The sequence below is a fragment of the Magallana gigas genome, chromosome 3 (genome assembly GCF_963853765.1).
Source record: "Magallana gigas chromosome 3, xbMagGiga1.1, whole genome shotgun sequence".
NCBI classification, from domain to species: Eukaryota; Metazoa; Mollusca; class Bivalvia; order Ostreida; family Ostreidae; genus Magallana; species Magallana gigas.
This window is the reverse complement of record NC_088855.1, coordinates 8,454,447-8,469,910: the sequence shown is the minus strand read 5'-3', so window position 1 is coordinate 8,469,910 and position 15,464 is coordinate 8,454,447. Positions and strand designations below refer to the sequence as shown.

General features: G+C 33.1%; 1 protein-coding gene across 2 annotated transcripts; it reads right to left on the bottom strand.

Annotated features, from left to right (window-relative positions):
- Positions 1 to 4,068: 4,068 nt before the first annotated feature.
- Positions 4,069 to 13,482, bottom strand: LOC105344687 (palmitoyltransferase ZDHHC5-A). 2 transcript variants are annotated; one of them, XM_011452520.4, is made up of 8 exons: positions 13,167 to 13,482; positions 11,567 to 11,697; positions 10,861 to 11,018; positions 10,495 to 10,667; positions 10,045 to 10,147; positions 9,809 to 9,900; positions 9,425 to 9,569; positions 4,069 to 6,617 (listed from the first exon to the last, which is right to left on the bottom strand). In XM_011452520.4, exons 1-8 carry the CDS (start codon positions 13,241 to 13,243, stop codon positions 5,904 to 5,906), a joined length of 1,593 nt encoding a protein of 530 aa, XP_011450822.2. In that variant the 5' UTR covers positions 13,244 to 13,482; the 3' UTR covers positions 4,069 to 5,903. The 2 variants fall into 2 exon arrangements, with proteins under 2 accessions (XP_011450822.2, XP_011450821.2); XM_011452519.4 differs by having other exon boundaries at positions 4,069 to 6,749; positions 13,167 to 13,481.
- Positions 13,483 to 15,464: the final 1,982 nt, after the last annotated feature.

Sequence of the window (15,464 nt, the reverse complement as noted above, 5' to 3'; positions counted from 1 at the left end):
TGTAAAGAGGCCAATGTTTACACAAATTCCAAAGTGGAAGTGAATTTTTCATGGTAGGGGTTATTTTAGGGGCCATATCTCAGTCCCCTCTCGATTGATTTTCCTGTAGTTTGGATATGTTGTTGGACTAGTGTCATTCTATAGGTATGCTGAATTTGAACTCATTTGAGCCGGTGGAATTTTTTATATGATTTATTTTTGTATAAAGGAATAAGAGGGAAAAATAATTGTGGTCTGTGTCCTATCAGGTCAAAGGTCAAAATCCACGTTTATCAACTTAAGTCTAATTTTTCGTTATTTTTCAAAGAATTAGGATGAATAATGACATTTTGTGGGGTTCTTTTTCAATTTTGGCAAATAATATGAAAAAATAACGGTAAAAATTGTGTGGAATGGATTTGAACGGGGTGTGAACAGCATGGTGTCATCAAGGAGTCAAACAGGGGACGTAAGTACTTGCAAAATGTCTAAAAACACTTTCTAATGTTAACTTTACTTATCACCCAAATCATAAAAGAATTGGTCGATTTGTCATTAAGTTATAAAGCCTTAAATATACCCCCCTCTCTCTCTCTCTCTCTCTCTCTCTCATATTAATCATAGTACATGTAAAAGTATATATATATTGCCTTTAATATTATTTTGATTAAATTATAAGGAGGAAAGTAGGGCTTAAGTTACTTTATGATTCCTATGAATGATGACATATTTCACTGCCTAGCAGATTGCATGACAGGACATACAAGGTGGTAAAGGGGCACCTGCTGCCCCCCCCCCCCCCCCCCAGTTAACACCATTTTGACAGAGAAATAATGTAGAAAACAACAAATGGTAAGTTGATTTTATTCATTTATTCATATTTTTCTTACAATTTAACACTTGGAATCTGATGGTGAGTATAGGCATCACACCATTTTCCTCAGTACTTTAGAATATGTAAACCTTCATGTATAGATATTTATATGAGACATATACATTTTACTGGTTAGAAATAGTCATTTTAGCATCTAAATTATCGATGCTTTGCAAACTTTTATTTAAATTACTGCTTTAAAGTCTTATTATGTCAGTTTTTTCCCCTCTTTGTGTCCTAGAAATGTAACTACCAACAAATGTAGCATGTGTATGAGTTTGGTTGCTGGCATTGAACAGTGATTGCCCAAGATATATGAGTTCTGCTAGAAGCTTTACTATTTGTAATACTGTAGTAATATCTTTTTGGCACTCTCATCATTAATTTGAGTCTTGGTCATCATTGTTCATGGTAACATACCAGACATTTTCACCTCTAAATGCACAATGTATGTAGAAACCCTTGACTTTGAATGGTGAATCCTCGCTACAAAAGGTATGATCTCCTCAAGATTAATCACACCAGATAATGCTGAAAGAAGGTGATGGACTTGTAATTTCTAAAATAGTTTCTCGTTAATGTTTGTAAAAAATCCCTACTTTGGATTTTAATGTGTAGAGTTATCTCCCTTTGTTTTAAGAGTACAGTTTTCATGAACCAAGGCTCCTTATGAATTAGGGTACATTTAAGTAATTTATTCAGTGTATATGTAATGAATGGACAAATAGAATTCATTCTAAATTCTTCTAAATTGTTAGTTTTGTTTCAAAAGGCATTTTATGCCTATCCATATCAGCCCTGTGTACTCTGAGTTAATCTACTTTGGTCAGCAAGTGCCATTTCCTGAAAATGTGTGAATGGTTCTATGTGATTATCTGCTTAATGTAAACGGATTAGCCACTGTATATTTATCAAAATACCTGATTTCTATAGCAAACTTAATGCAGAATTTTTAAAATATTTTTTCAAGCTCATAGCATGTGATTAAATGTTTCATTTTTGGCATTTTCTGAAAAATTTAGCCATATTTGGGGTATTTTTTTCAAAAATTTCCAAAAAATAGTTCCAGGTGTAAAAGAATTAAATCATCATTAGCATCATCATGTAGACATGTTAGGTTAATGAATGTAATAGATTAATGAAACTTTTGATAAGTAATTAATGTTAAATGTAGCTCTTGAAATTTGAATATTGTGTGTAACGTGCTAGATTTTGCATGTTATTTCAGCCTTCCTGGACCATATTTCAAAGGCCTATAACTCTGATGCAGAATACACAATTCCCGCCAAATTTCACAGGGAGGTGTATTATGGGTATAAGTGTCTACCTACCAAGTTTCATCAAAATCAACGAAGAATTGTGTAATTATTAGGTCACATACCACTATTTTTACCCCGTGCTCATTGACCACGCAAGTAGTTCCATTCTAAAAGTGTATGTATTATTTCAAAAATTCCTAGGGGTACTAAATTGTCGAATTTGGTTCCTTTTATGGCATGGATGGAAAGAAGAAGGTTTGAAAAAAAATACAGACAGGAAAAAATTTAGAAAAATTATCTTTACAGGCGCAATAGAAAGGGTGTAAAGAGGCCAATGTTTACACAAATTCCAAAGTGGAAGTGAATTTTTCATGGTAGGGGTTATTTTAGGGGCCATATCTCAGTCCCCTCTCGATTGATTTTCCTGTAGTTTGGATATGTTGTTGGACTAGTGTCATTCTATAGGTATGCTGAATTTGAACTCATTTGAGCCGGTGGAATTTTTTATATGATTTATTTTTGTATAAAGGAATAAGAGGGAAAAATAATTGTGGTCTGTGTCCTGTTTTCACCATTACAAATTCTTAGTACTACGATCCCGATCTATTTAAACCACCCAACCCAACTCAAGTATTTTCACCATTTATCTTGGAGCTGATCCAGGTGAATGAGCTTCAATGATTGTTTTCCTTCAACTGTATTATAGATCTAGATCACATGAACTGGTGTTGCTGTTTACTAAGATTATTTGGTTTGTTTTGGGGGTTTTGTGGGGTTTTTTTTTTGGGGGGGGGGGGGGTTTATTTACTTTTCTCAATTTTCAAAATAATTGCAAAGACCATTTTAATCAGCTAAAACTTGGTTCAAATTTACTTTTCTACATTTTAAAAATAATTGCGTAGACCATAACAATGATCTGAAACTGTGTGCAATATTTCTCCCTCTTTTAAAATTGAAGCTGCAATAATGTACTCCTGACATCTTTCAAATATCTGAAAATATATGCAGAGATAAAAATGAAAGAACTTCATTGTTTAGTACTCGTATCAAAATGGGACATGGTATTAATAAACTTGAAAATCTTTATAAAAGCTGCCTTATCCACTACAAATTCACAAATAAGAACACCTATTTTCTACAGTGAAGTTTTGGTCTATGTGCGAGAATTATTTAAAATTATGTTAATGATGCAATAACATCATAAAAAAGTTCAACGCATATAAAGAGTCTAATACATGTGGTACTTTGAAATATCCACCTTTATGTATTTTAATTCAGACCTGCAAAGTCATGAACGTACTTCGTAGACTTACTAGTATTACTGTATAGCTAAAGTAAGATGCTAGCTTAACTTTCTTTTTGAGCGTCTGTCCTCCATCTATCTACTTGTGAGGCAAATCCTTCATTGAAACAATTTGAATCATCTTTCATTAATGCAGTTAATCTCTATTTCGGACTTTTTGTTATTAGCTTTGAATATAAAAAGAAGTGTTAATAATTAAAATAAAAATTTTTCTCTATATGAAATGATTTACAACTGCTGAACAATTTGCAATTGTGTAGTTTACTATAGAATGCAAACGTCAACCTAGAGGATAACAAATGTAGTGTGCAGATGTCATGCTGATGAGGAAAGTTTTGAACACATAAATCATTTTAAGTTTTAAAAGGTACAGAATAAAATTATAATTTTGATATTACATGTGATGATTTGTTTTTCATATATTCAAATGGGAAAGGGAGAGGTTACCATTCTCTCTGTCCCCCCCAACACTTTGTATGAAAGTATGAATCAGAATGAACGTTAAAAAGTTACCTATTTTTACAAATAACAGCATTCACTTCCTAAGAAGAATTTTTTCTGTTGAAGAAAATGTGAAACTTTAAGATTATAATGTCTGTAAGTTATTTTTGTTTGGTTTCACTGGACTTTCTCACAAATTACAAACAAACAAATCAGTGTTACATTTATATTTGATATTACATCTGTATAAAACAACATTGTGATAATACCCTTGTTAAAAGTATAAAACAAGCAAGCTCTCCAATGTGCCTGCTCCACACCAATAAATAATACAAGCACATCAACGTCGCAAGTGAGCAGCAAATCCATACATACACATGTACATGTATGTCACCATTCCAAATGAGCTGACATCAGCAGGTTCACAAGTCGAGTCTAATGCACACATCACAAAGCATTCTACAGTTTGGTAAACAGTTGATGGACATGTATGTCTAACAGTCAGTCATTCTGTACAGAAATTTCAGCATCATTTCATTTTGAATGTTTCAATTGTTGACCCACATTTATTCAAAATTTAAAATCATACTGCATTTTAATTAAAAAAAAATATAAAATTTTACTGTTTACAATAAAACTAATGTATTTTACTACAATGTATTACAAGGAATGTATGATTTAAGGTGAATATCCACCTTTTCAATCCTATTTCTACACAACTACCGGACATGAAATGGGCTACATCATATACATGTCTAAAGAAAAATGTAATATAAGTACATGCTGATTTTGGCATAGAATTCAACCTGTGTATTACAAATTTTGTTCACCATCGTATTTCATTTTCAGCACTTTCTTTGTTTTTCTCGCTGAATTAAACACCATATAATGTGTTGAAGTGATACACGTTCCGTGATAATAAGGTAAGGACGACATTGTTATCATTACGATAATTGAAGGCTTGACCTGAAATGTTCACATCTGACAACATTTTGGTATGATACACATATCACCATATTTAGTGACCAAAACTTGAACAAAATGTATGTTTTACTAATACATTAAAACAGAAAATGCCAGCAATAATCAAAGGAGTACGGTATTCTGGTAATTTCTACTGTATATAACAGCATTTTTCTGAAGATTCAGTAACAACTACTGCTATACACGAATAACTGACAACTATTTTTTTTCTCATTTCAAATGAAATTAATATTAATCCAGGTGTGTCCAGTCAGATTCCATATTTTTTATTCATTTAATTTTCTGCAGGTAAGAATTGTACCCTAAAATTGCAATGGAAAGAAAGTTTATACAAAAATAAGAGATTTGGTTAAAACAGATTAAGAGATTATAACGCAAAGCCACACGTAAAGTCAGATGGAAAAACAAATTAAAACATGATCTGAACCTTGTACAAGTTATTAAAATCAATATCACATTCTTTATTAAAAAATGTTTTACAAAAATAAACACATCACACAACCTTTAATAATTTTCAAGCAACAATATCAAGTGCATTGGGGAGTAGGTCTAAATATACCCAATTCCAAGTGCATGGGAGTTACTTCCTTTTTTTTTTTTCATACACATCTGCATGAAATACGGGGAGAGTTTTTAGGTTCATTTTAAAATTTTTACACAAGAATTAAAACCTACCATTCAATAAAGAGCGGAATATATTTTGGTCCACTAGAAATTGTTTACTAAAATCAAAACTAAAAGGAAGCACTTTCAGTACAAATTTTTCACTCTTAAAAATACCTTCTTAAAATACATACATGATTGACACTCTAAAATGGACGATGCGATGATATGACACAAAAACACAGTTTTAGATGAACCTCATTACGAAACTGATGTGAATTGTTACTAGTATCATTTCAGTGGACAAAGCTACTGGGACTAGTTCAGATGATAATTTATTGCAGATCCTTTGGACACATTATCATTTCAGCCTAACAATCACATACACATAACTTCCACCTTCCTTCTCCCACTTACTGTACACAAATGTAAAATCATTGATAAAAGAGTTATCACATTTTCAAACAGAAACTTCAAAGTTCGTGTCATAAACCACCTTCTTCTTGCCCTCCCGGTGCCTGCCCTTCTGTTTGTGGGGGTGGTGGGACCCCTGTTGTGGGACTGGGGGCTTCTTGCCTTGTACAGCCACATTCCTTGCCCCCTGCTGATTTTGTTCCACTAAATGACTCATTTCTAGAGCCTTAACAAAAGACATAGGTCTCTTAGCAGTCCTTGGATCTTCCTCATAGAATCCTCCCTGATTGTTTGGTAATGTCTGACTTCTCCCCAGTGGGGAGGTGTCGAACGATCTGGAGTTGTATCCAGATGACACAGAGGTGTTCATTAAGGGTCTCCTATCGACACTGTCCACAGACCCCTCGGCACTGGGAGTTCTCTCCCTTCTGTGTCCATTTTGCTGACCAAAGTACTGTGGTTTATTGTACCCCGGAGAGTCGCGAGAACTGTACTGAGGTTGTGAAGGTCTGGTCTCTTGACGAGACTGGTAATTGTTACTTCTATCTATACCTGGGCTGTTCAGAATATTTCGGGCAGGAGGAGTATATTTTGATGGAGATCCCATGATGGATTCCTCTGGAAGAGCCATGGGTGCCTTTGAATCCTGTTGCCTTGCTCGTCTGCCTCTTTGAGGTGACTGTTCAATTCGAGGCTGATGAACTATAGGGGGACCTCGAGATGGTTGGTAATTACTGGACAACGATGAAACAGGCTTTGACTGTGAAGTGTCAAAAAGATTTGTATAAGAATCAGACTTCCGATAATCATGGATTTCTGAGCCTGCCGATTGGCTACTTCCCTGGCTATGTAGGTCGTCTTGGTGATCCGACAAAAGTGGAGTGCGGGGGGCCTACACAACGAATAAAAGGGGAGACAATTTCAGTAACGATACTGATGGTAAGACATCACAACATATGGCAATATCAGCTGATTAGGACTGGTGGTCGATTATGAGTATATGTTAGGTTGAGGAGGTAAACCATGCGATATAACACGTGTTACCTATGTGCTGACTACAGGATTGTGGTTATGCCCTGCAAGAGAGCCAGAAAAAAGACACTGAGAGGTTAGTGTCCAAACATGGGGAATTCTCAAAGAACAAGTACATTTATTATTGATTGATAAAGCTTTCTTTGAAAATTCCACACTATTTAGTATAGATTCACGACAAAGTACTTTTAAGCTTGATTTCATTCTGAGGCTTCATTTGAAAGTTTTATTATTAATCATATGAATAAACATTTTTTTAGCTTTTACAGCACTTTGTCTTGAAAAGTGAAAGAATGATCCCATTCACTGTGAAATATTAAGTGAAATATAATAGTTCTATGATTACTGTCATATATTGTACTGGCAAGCATATATAGCAATGTAGAAATATCTGAGATTTGGTTAAGATAATATTGTTCATTTATTACTTGTATAAAAGAAAACATTAAGATCAAATCAAAAACACATTACATATTAAGGGATAGCAGAACTCAAACTCAAATATCACTACAAAACACATGCATACATTATTTCAAATGCAAAAGGCTTGAGGCAACAGATAAGCATCATTTATGTTATCATGTAATTAGATTTACTTAAAAAAGACATATTCATTACTTTTTACGTAATAACATGTATGGCAAAATGCAATGGTTAAAAACATTTTAAATTGTGTTATTTTTTCGGTCATTCAAAAATGATGCCTTACAGCATAGTGTAGAATCATTAATATTCACAGTGGCTAATTTTTTGTAGATTTTGTTGGTATTCCTTTATCTATAAATCTATATTCTCAATGAATTAAGAAACAAAATTGCAATTACATCCCAAAGAATATGTAACCCCTAAAAAAACATCCAAAACTAAACCAAAGAAATGATTCCACACTTTATCAGTTTTAAGTCTTATAATTTCAATAAAAAAAATCAATAAATGTAGCTGTATGTTGCAAATAAAAAAACCCCCAGCATAAACACACAAAAAAGCACAACACATCCCTGTTGATTATGGAAGCTTGGTCGCATTTATCCTAATATCCAATCACTATAATACAGTTCTAATTGTATAATGTTGGGATCAACATATAGAAGCACCTAAATCCGCAATATTACAAGAAATTCAGCAAATTTTCTGCACTTTAGAAAATAAAATTTCTAGCAGACACTGTACACACTTCTATTATGTATGCTAAAAAGCAGTGTTATTCACAAAGCAAACAGTGACCTTGTCATTAGTTAAGCATTTATTTTTTGGCAAATTCCTTTTTTCTATTACTGGGTTCTACTCTACAAGCTGTGAGTGCCTTGGTCAGTAAACCCCTCAATCTGATGATTGCCACATTAACATGAGTCAGTCTATCATCACTTGTGGGCTATTCCATATACATTGTATGTCATGATGAGAATGGAACTAAGGAAAGAGGATAAATAGCTATGCTTGACACAAAATTACACACTAGAAAAAGGGTGTAACAGTAGAAAGTCTTGATTCATCAGTATGGTCTGGTGAAGGGGGTGCAGCTGTGTTTGATGGAATAGCCCACCTGCGCTAGGATTAGGACCAAAAAATCTTGCCAAGTGGTAGTCTAAAGGTTATATGCTACCGTGAAAAAGGGGAGTAACTGTGCACTTCCACAAGAATTGACAAAGGAAAACCAAGACCAACCGGTAGTGTAAAGCGTACATTTGTACTTAGTACTATTGTACAGTTTCCAGTTATAAATGTATATGTTGGCATAATATTTTTATGAATATGAAAGAGCTACAGATGATATATATGCATACAGTTTTTTTCAATGACATGTCTTTTCTTGGATATATAGGTTAGTAGTATTTGGATGAACAATTAGATGTTTACAACTTCCTGTTATAAATTTTATGAATTTATATTTACTGTATGTTTAATACCCTCTGTAAGTTTTTATGAAACATGTTAAACAAACATGCTCAGATAGAAAATGATGATTCCATTACCATTAATTTAGACCACCAATCCATATAACCAACAAGTAAAGAAAATCTTTACTATTGAATTCATAGCAATAAACACAAAAACAACAAACTGGAAAACAAAAGAATCAAGATAACTTAATATACAAATATAGTAATGTAAATACATGTAACAAGAGAATACAAATCAAATTTGCTTTGATGGCAAATCATTTATATTTTTGTTTTACTCAACATTTCTCAAGAAGTGAATATTAATATCAATATAAGCAATTTTAATTTTTTTTTTAATTTAGTTAATATCAAGAAATGTCAAATATTAATTTTCTTCCACCTAGTAATTTTAATGAAAATTTACATGTCTTAAGTATTAGTTCATTTAATATAATTTCCTTCAATCAAAACAAAATTGTCTCTCTCAACAAAAATTCATTGAAAAAAAAATATTTGCTGAGTTTAAAAAAAGAGAGAGATTTATCACAGTTTTATACTGATTCTTTAACAGAGGCAGAAAGAAAAAAAAGATTTAAAAAGGAAAAACAGCACACATAACAGACATGGGTTCAAACCTGGTACAATATCTTACATTTTGGTTCACAACTGCAGTATTTCTTTTCACTCCATTGGTGCTTGCATCAGAATACAGCTTGATTTCTTTGTTAGCAGATGAGTACTTGACTTTCAATGCATCTAATGATAGTGTTCTATGTTTAGGCACATAAGAGGATAATCTAAAATAGACAAAAGTCAGCTCTTACATGAATAGTCATAGTACATTACTTCATTCTCACACAATAATTTTTTTATATATATTTTTAAAACAAATACATGTACTGCTAAGGTGAACCGCAACAATCTAAATATGCAGTTGATTGCCAAAAGTTATAGTCCTGTTCTTCACACACTTATGATGCCATTTTTCATATTGCTTTAGTTTATACTTGTGCTGAGCTTATTTTCAAGCACTTACTTGGGCCAGACAGGACCACACAGGGCATATTTACAGTTCAAGCAGCATCCTTTGGTGAAGGGATTGTGTCCTCCTTTGAACCTGCCAGTGACCTACGAGAAACATGAATGTACTTACATGTATATAAAACAATATGGTACAAGTTTCATAATTCATAAAAAGATATTGTCACTTTTTCCTCTGTCTGTTGCTTATGGAGAGAATGCAAAGTAAGGAAAAAACTTAGAGAAAATTACCTGTTCATTGGTTGTTCTCCCCCTTGACACCAACACGATGTGAAAGCCAGTAAGCCCTGACACAGGGAATACTAGTAACCCAATAATTATCATGTCTATTAATCTATGTCAACAGTCAAGGATCCAACAAGTAAGCATCTCATTATCGTGATTAGTTTCATTATCTTTTTAATATTAAAATTCAGATAAAAGTTACAAACAAGTTGTTAAAAGCAGGATATATATATACCAGTACTTTATACTTTTGAAACTTTTCAACTTTATGGATTTCTTGAATATATGTAACAGGTGGTGAAAAACAAGACTCAACAGCGACTCGATCTCAGGGCCTCTGGCACACTGTAACAACAGTCAAACCACTGAGCTACTTAGACCCCACATACTGATTGACATTAACCACCTATTAATCCAGTGACATCATATATGATCAACTGGTAAAAAAAAGGATACGCTACAATATTTCCAACAGTTTTTAGATCTTCTTTGTGCCTTAGGACATACACCAAGCAAAAGGAGAAGACACTGATCATATGAATGCACAATGAACACAAGAAAAGGAAGAAAAATCTGTAGTTCCTCCGGCCTATACAGTTATTCACCCATGGGCAGTGATGGTCAAATGTCTGAAAAATAAACCATTTCATTGAATACAATAAACAAACTTGAAGTACAGCGCGGTAATTTTATATTTTGGATTAACCTTTTAAAAGACAGAGATCCAAATTTTTAGTACCGTAATCAACCTTGTCAAACCTTTAAAACTTAAAAGATAGATAAAAAAAACAGTTCCCTCTGCATGTTCATCAAAGATCTTACCTCAATACATTTATTACAAACACTACAATGGGAGCATCTGGGTGGCCGATAAAATTGGCAAGTGGTACACCACTTCATTCTGACTGCAATTCCATTTATTTCTACTGGCTTGTACAATGGTGCTCGAAAATCATCATCTTTTACCTCATCTTCATGTGCTAGAAATGAGGATAGTGTAGTATTCAATTGTATTAGGTATCAGAGTTAAAGATTACTGGTAAATAACTGAAACTGTCACAAGTATTGATAATTAATTACACAAGTCTATATACCATTTAAACAAAAAAAAATTGTTAAAGCAATATGAGCTGCAATTTTCATGTCGAAATTTTTTCTTTAAAGAAAATGTTATTTTCTACTAAAATGACAAAAAATATCATGGTTTTTAAATTTCTGTTTGCCATATTTTTTAGGGAAAAGCTTAATTTGAGCAAAACTGAATTATTGTCGTCCTGTACAAAAATTGATCTGCTATATATTCCTTAGAAGAGAAATCTGTCTTCTTGCAAAAAATAATGTTTTTTCAAGTCTTATTTATCATAAAAGTTTAACCTATATGCAGACTTATCATACAAGCAGGTTTTTACTGCAAAATAAAGTTCTAAATAATACACCTCATATTGCTTTAAGGTACCTATTTAAAATTGATAAGGTAATAAAATTTTGATATAAAATGATAAAAATATGCAACTCTGGAAGAAATTACCTCTGGGATAATATCCTGGGTCCATAAAAGTTGCAAGCCCAAAGTTGAGCAAGACAAATAGAGTAAGAATGCCCTCATATATTGGAATCGCTAGCGTATACAGCAAAGAAAAGTCGATCAAGGCAGGGCACCTGTAATAATAAGTAAAACTAATACAGTATAAACATTGACATAAATCAAAATCAAAGTTTTTTGGGGATTCCAGTAAAATTACAGGTACTGAGAAATATTTGCCCGTTTTATTTTGCCCCTTTCGCCCTTTATACACAATTGTGTCTGGGCGAATTCAAAATGGAAACTGTTTGCAGAATGGTGAAAATTATGCAGAGCAAAAAAAACCCTGTATACAGTATTCATAATTTCTTGTTACTTTTAAAATACATGTACTTAGTTTACACAACTTGGATATTACAAAGTCATGGATATGGCAATTTATTTTTAGTCTTATAAAATTCAGAATACCGGTAATAACCAGACATACCCTATGGCAATTTCTACTAAATAGACTTTTATTTTTGTTCAAATATAAATCCTTCATTGAATATATAATCTGACAATTTTAGATGTGAGTTTTATATTTGATACTTTTAAAAGCATCTCCAGGGGGTTAATTAAAGGTAAGAAAAACCTCTTTAGATCACATTCAGCAATTTGCTCTACTTCCCGATACAAAATTGTTATACAGATATAACGAATTACAAATATGGTTAAGTAAATCTACAGGTCCTTTGAACTTTGCTACAAACCACTTTAACTAATCATTAAATGTAAAATTATCTAAATCTTGTTTTAGGATAATAGTATTTGTTTTTATGGGCCTCTGTAGAAAAATTTTATTTGAATAAATTGAGGATTTTGCATATTTCAATTATGCACTTTGGGTATGCATTTAACTATTTTTAATTATTCATTAACCAGTAACTTTCATTTATTTTATATTCAAAGTCAAACAAATAAGTCTTAAACTATTTTAGAATGTGGTCATTGAATTTCTAAGGATATTCTACAGGCCATTTGTCCACTTTCATTGCTTACAATTGACCAAATTACCATTTTAGACAGTAAAATGGACAAATTAATAGCAGCAGTCCTACAACAAGATTGATCATAACCTTTCTGACCTCCTTTGTTAATTCTTGACAATCGTAGAATGAAATCATTTTAAAATTGTGAGTAGCCTGATGAAATTGCAATTTTTTTGGTACACACAATTATTTGCAGGTTGTATATTTAATACTCCTGCCTGGTTACACAATATTGTCCAGATTAAACAAACAGATGAGGGGCCAGAGATGGCTGATAATTGGGAAGAGGATATGATACGGGAAGTAAAATTATATTCTTATTTCGTTAAAAAAAAATTAATTAATATCAAATTTCAAAGTAACATAATTCATACTGGGTCAGACGTAAAGAACTTTGACAATCAAAATTAACATAGTATACATCATTTTGTTTCAAACGATGTGGATTTCTATACAAAAACCTACAACGAGGATCTATTTAAAGAATCGCTAAAGTTTAGCAACGAATTTCATACAAAGTATGTATGACCAAGATCACGAATTTTAATACCCCGGAAAATTATTTGAAAACGTACACAAAAACAAAGAAAAGTGACGTCGTTCCTAGGGTCAAACCCCACGCACAGATTGCAGGAATTAATCTGCTTGACATTGTATTTCACGGCGAACTCTACTTCTCATTATTGTTGGACTTCATAGCTTGGGTAAGTCCTTCGGCATGAATAACAGTTTGGTATCCTCCATTGACCGAACAACACACAAAACTTAACACTTCGACGTTGACCATAGTTCATATAATCGATTATATTCGACAACAAACTTTTAAATTAAATAATAGATTTGTTAATCTATATTCAAAGCGTTAGCCAAAACACGTTTCATGGCAAGTATGTATTGAATCACTGTTATTTTACTGTGCGTATGAATATTATGTGATCAAATATGAATGGCATTTGCTAAAACCAGGAAAATACTGTCGAAGAAGTATAGGCCATAGGCCCTTTTTTACTAAAGCGCATAGAATAAATTTGTGTTATTTTTCCAGATTTTTCAAGATTTCTCTTTTTGTCTTTATGTTCGATTTTTTTTTTATTCTAACTATGATTATGTTTTGATAAATACATTGTGCTATTGTAATAGCCCTGTTAAACAATTTAGATCCGCCACTAAATGAGAGAAAATTTTACACGTTGGGCAAAAAGGTACTAATTCTCTACAAACATATTTACAAGGCACTCATTATCAAAAAGAGAAAGGGGCAGGGGTGCCTGACCGCCCACCTTTATCGCAGCAAACATTATCCTAATTTTACGTATAGAAAATAGAAATATTATGGAGTCCCCCCCCCCCCCCCCCCACGCTTTTAGGTTTCGTAAAAAAATTGAAAAGAAATTAAGGAAATTTACAGTGAAAGGAAAGTTATAGGTATACGCAACCCTTCTCCCACGGACAGAGACATAAATTATTTATGTCTCTGCCACGGATTAGGATTTTCCTGATTTTTTAATTTGACTTTTTATCTTCAGTTTATTGCTCGTCAAGGTTGTTTTTGGGTGAACCCCCCCCCCCCCCCCCAACACACACTTTAAAAAACCGATGCCATGTGCCTGTCCACTGGATGCTTTTTGGTAGTTATCTTTTTGAAGAAAAAAATAATAGATGGGGAGACTAACTCTTAATTCTAATTAACGAGTAAAAAAGTTCGAAAAAAGGAAACACTATATTCTACCATTTCTAATCCGTGCGAGAAGGGGTGGTGGTAAAATATATTAAAAAGGAGTACCTTCCGCCAAAAGATAATGCGTGCCTGTTATGTACAGTTTTAGATAATGAGATTTAAACATGCAGCTGTAAAACGAACATAAAACCACTAAGAGTCTTTAAGTTTAAACACATTTTAAGGGATTGAAAAAAAGTTCTTACAACTTACGAATTCCTCTCCATAGTCTTTTGAATGACATAATTTATGAAACTTTGAAATACTGAAAATAACTTACCTTAACCTCTTAACCAGTTATAGAATGAAGCAAACCAGGTACGCACCCTGAACAAACGCACGGGAAAGTATTCTTATATGATGAACGCGCACCGCATAAAATAAGAATTGCAATCATTAATTAATTTAAAGCAATAAAAATTAGGCAGCTCAATGGTCACATTTTACCATACTAATAGTTAGGCCTTTTGTTGTCTTTTATTAACTATAAATTATCAACTCTTTAGAAAGCTGAATTTTGCAGTACAATATTTTTCTTCAAAGTTAAAAGTTATTATTAACAAGATGCAATTTATAAGTGCATGCGGACAGGCATACATGTGTTACATATTCTTAAAAAGAGGACAAACCGTACTGAGCCCCCCCCCCCCCCCCTCCCACCCCCACTACTTTTTTTTGGCAAAGTTAGACATGACTATACTCATACCCCCTTCTTCTTTTTTTTTGCTTGTCAAGATTTATGAGAAGGTCTAACCCCCCCCCCTTCCTTTCAATTTCCGACGCCACTGTAGAAATGTTCATTCCAACTTTTTTTTCGGACTATGCGAAAACAAGATCTATAGTATGGAAAGTTTCGATGCCGAAAGTTTCGGTGCCCGAAACATAGACACGTGCCAGTAATGGAAGGGTGGATTCGAATGGTTTTATAGATGATAGACAGATTGATTCACTGAGTATATATATGCATATATAATTATAGTCCTGTTTCTTTAACCAAGTGCGCAAGCTAGGTTAAACAAAAGAAAAAGATATTCTACTAGAGCGTAAACTTCTGTCTATCACACTTGTACAGTTGTAAATTGTGCCTCTTATTTAATATTAAGCCTCGTTGCTCACGCAGTGTTGAGAAACATGACGCAAGGTGGCATAAATCGAA

Excerpts from the sequence above, each read along its gene's own strand:
- LOC105344687 (XM_011452519.4), bottom strand. The coding sequence starts at position 13,243 with ATGTCAAGCAGATTAATTCCTGCAATCTGTGCGTGGGGTTTGACCCTA. Across the intron at positions 10,668-10,860 it reads TTTGTAATAAATGTATTGAG|ACATTTGACCATCACTGCCC; the intron begins GTAAGATCTTTG and ends TTTATTTTTCAG. Across the intron at positions 6,750-9,424 it reads CTGCAGTTGTGAACCAAAAT|GCCCCCCGCACTCCACTTTT; the intron begins GTAAGATATTGT and ends TTCGTTGTGTAG.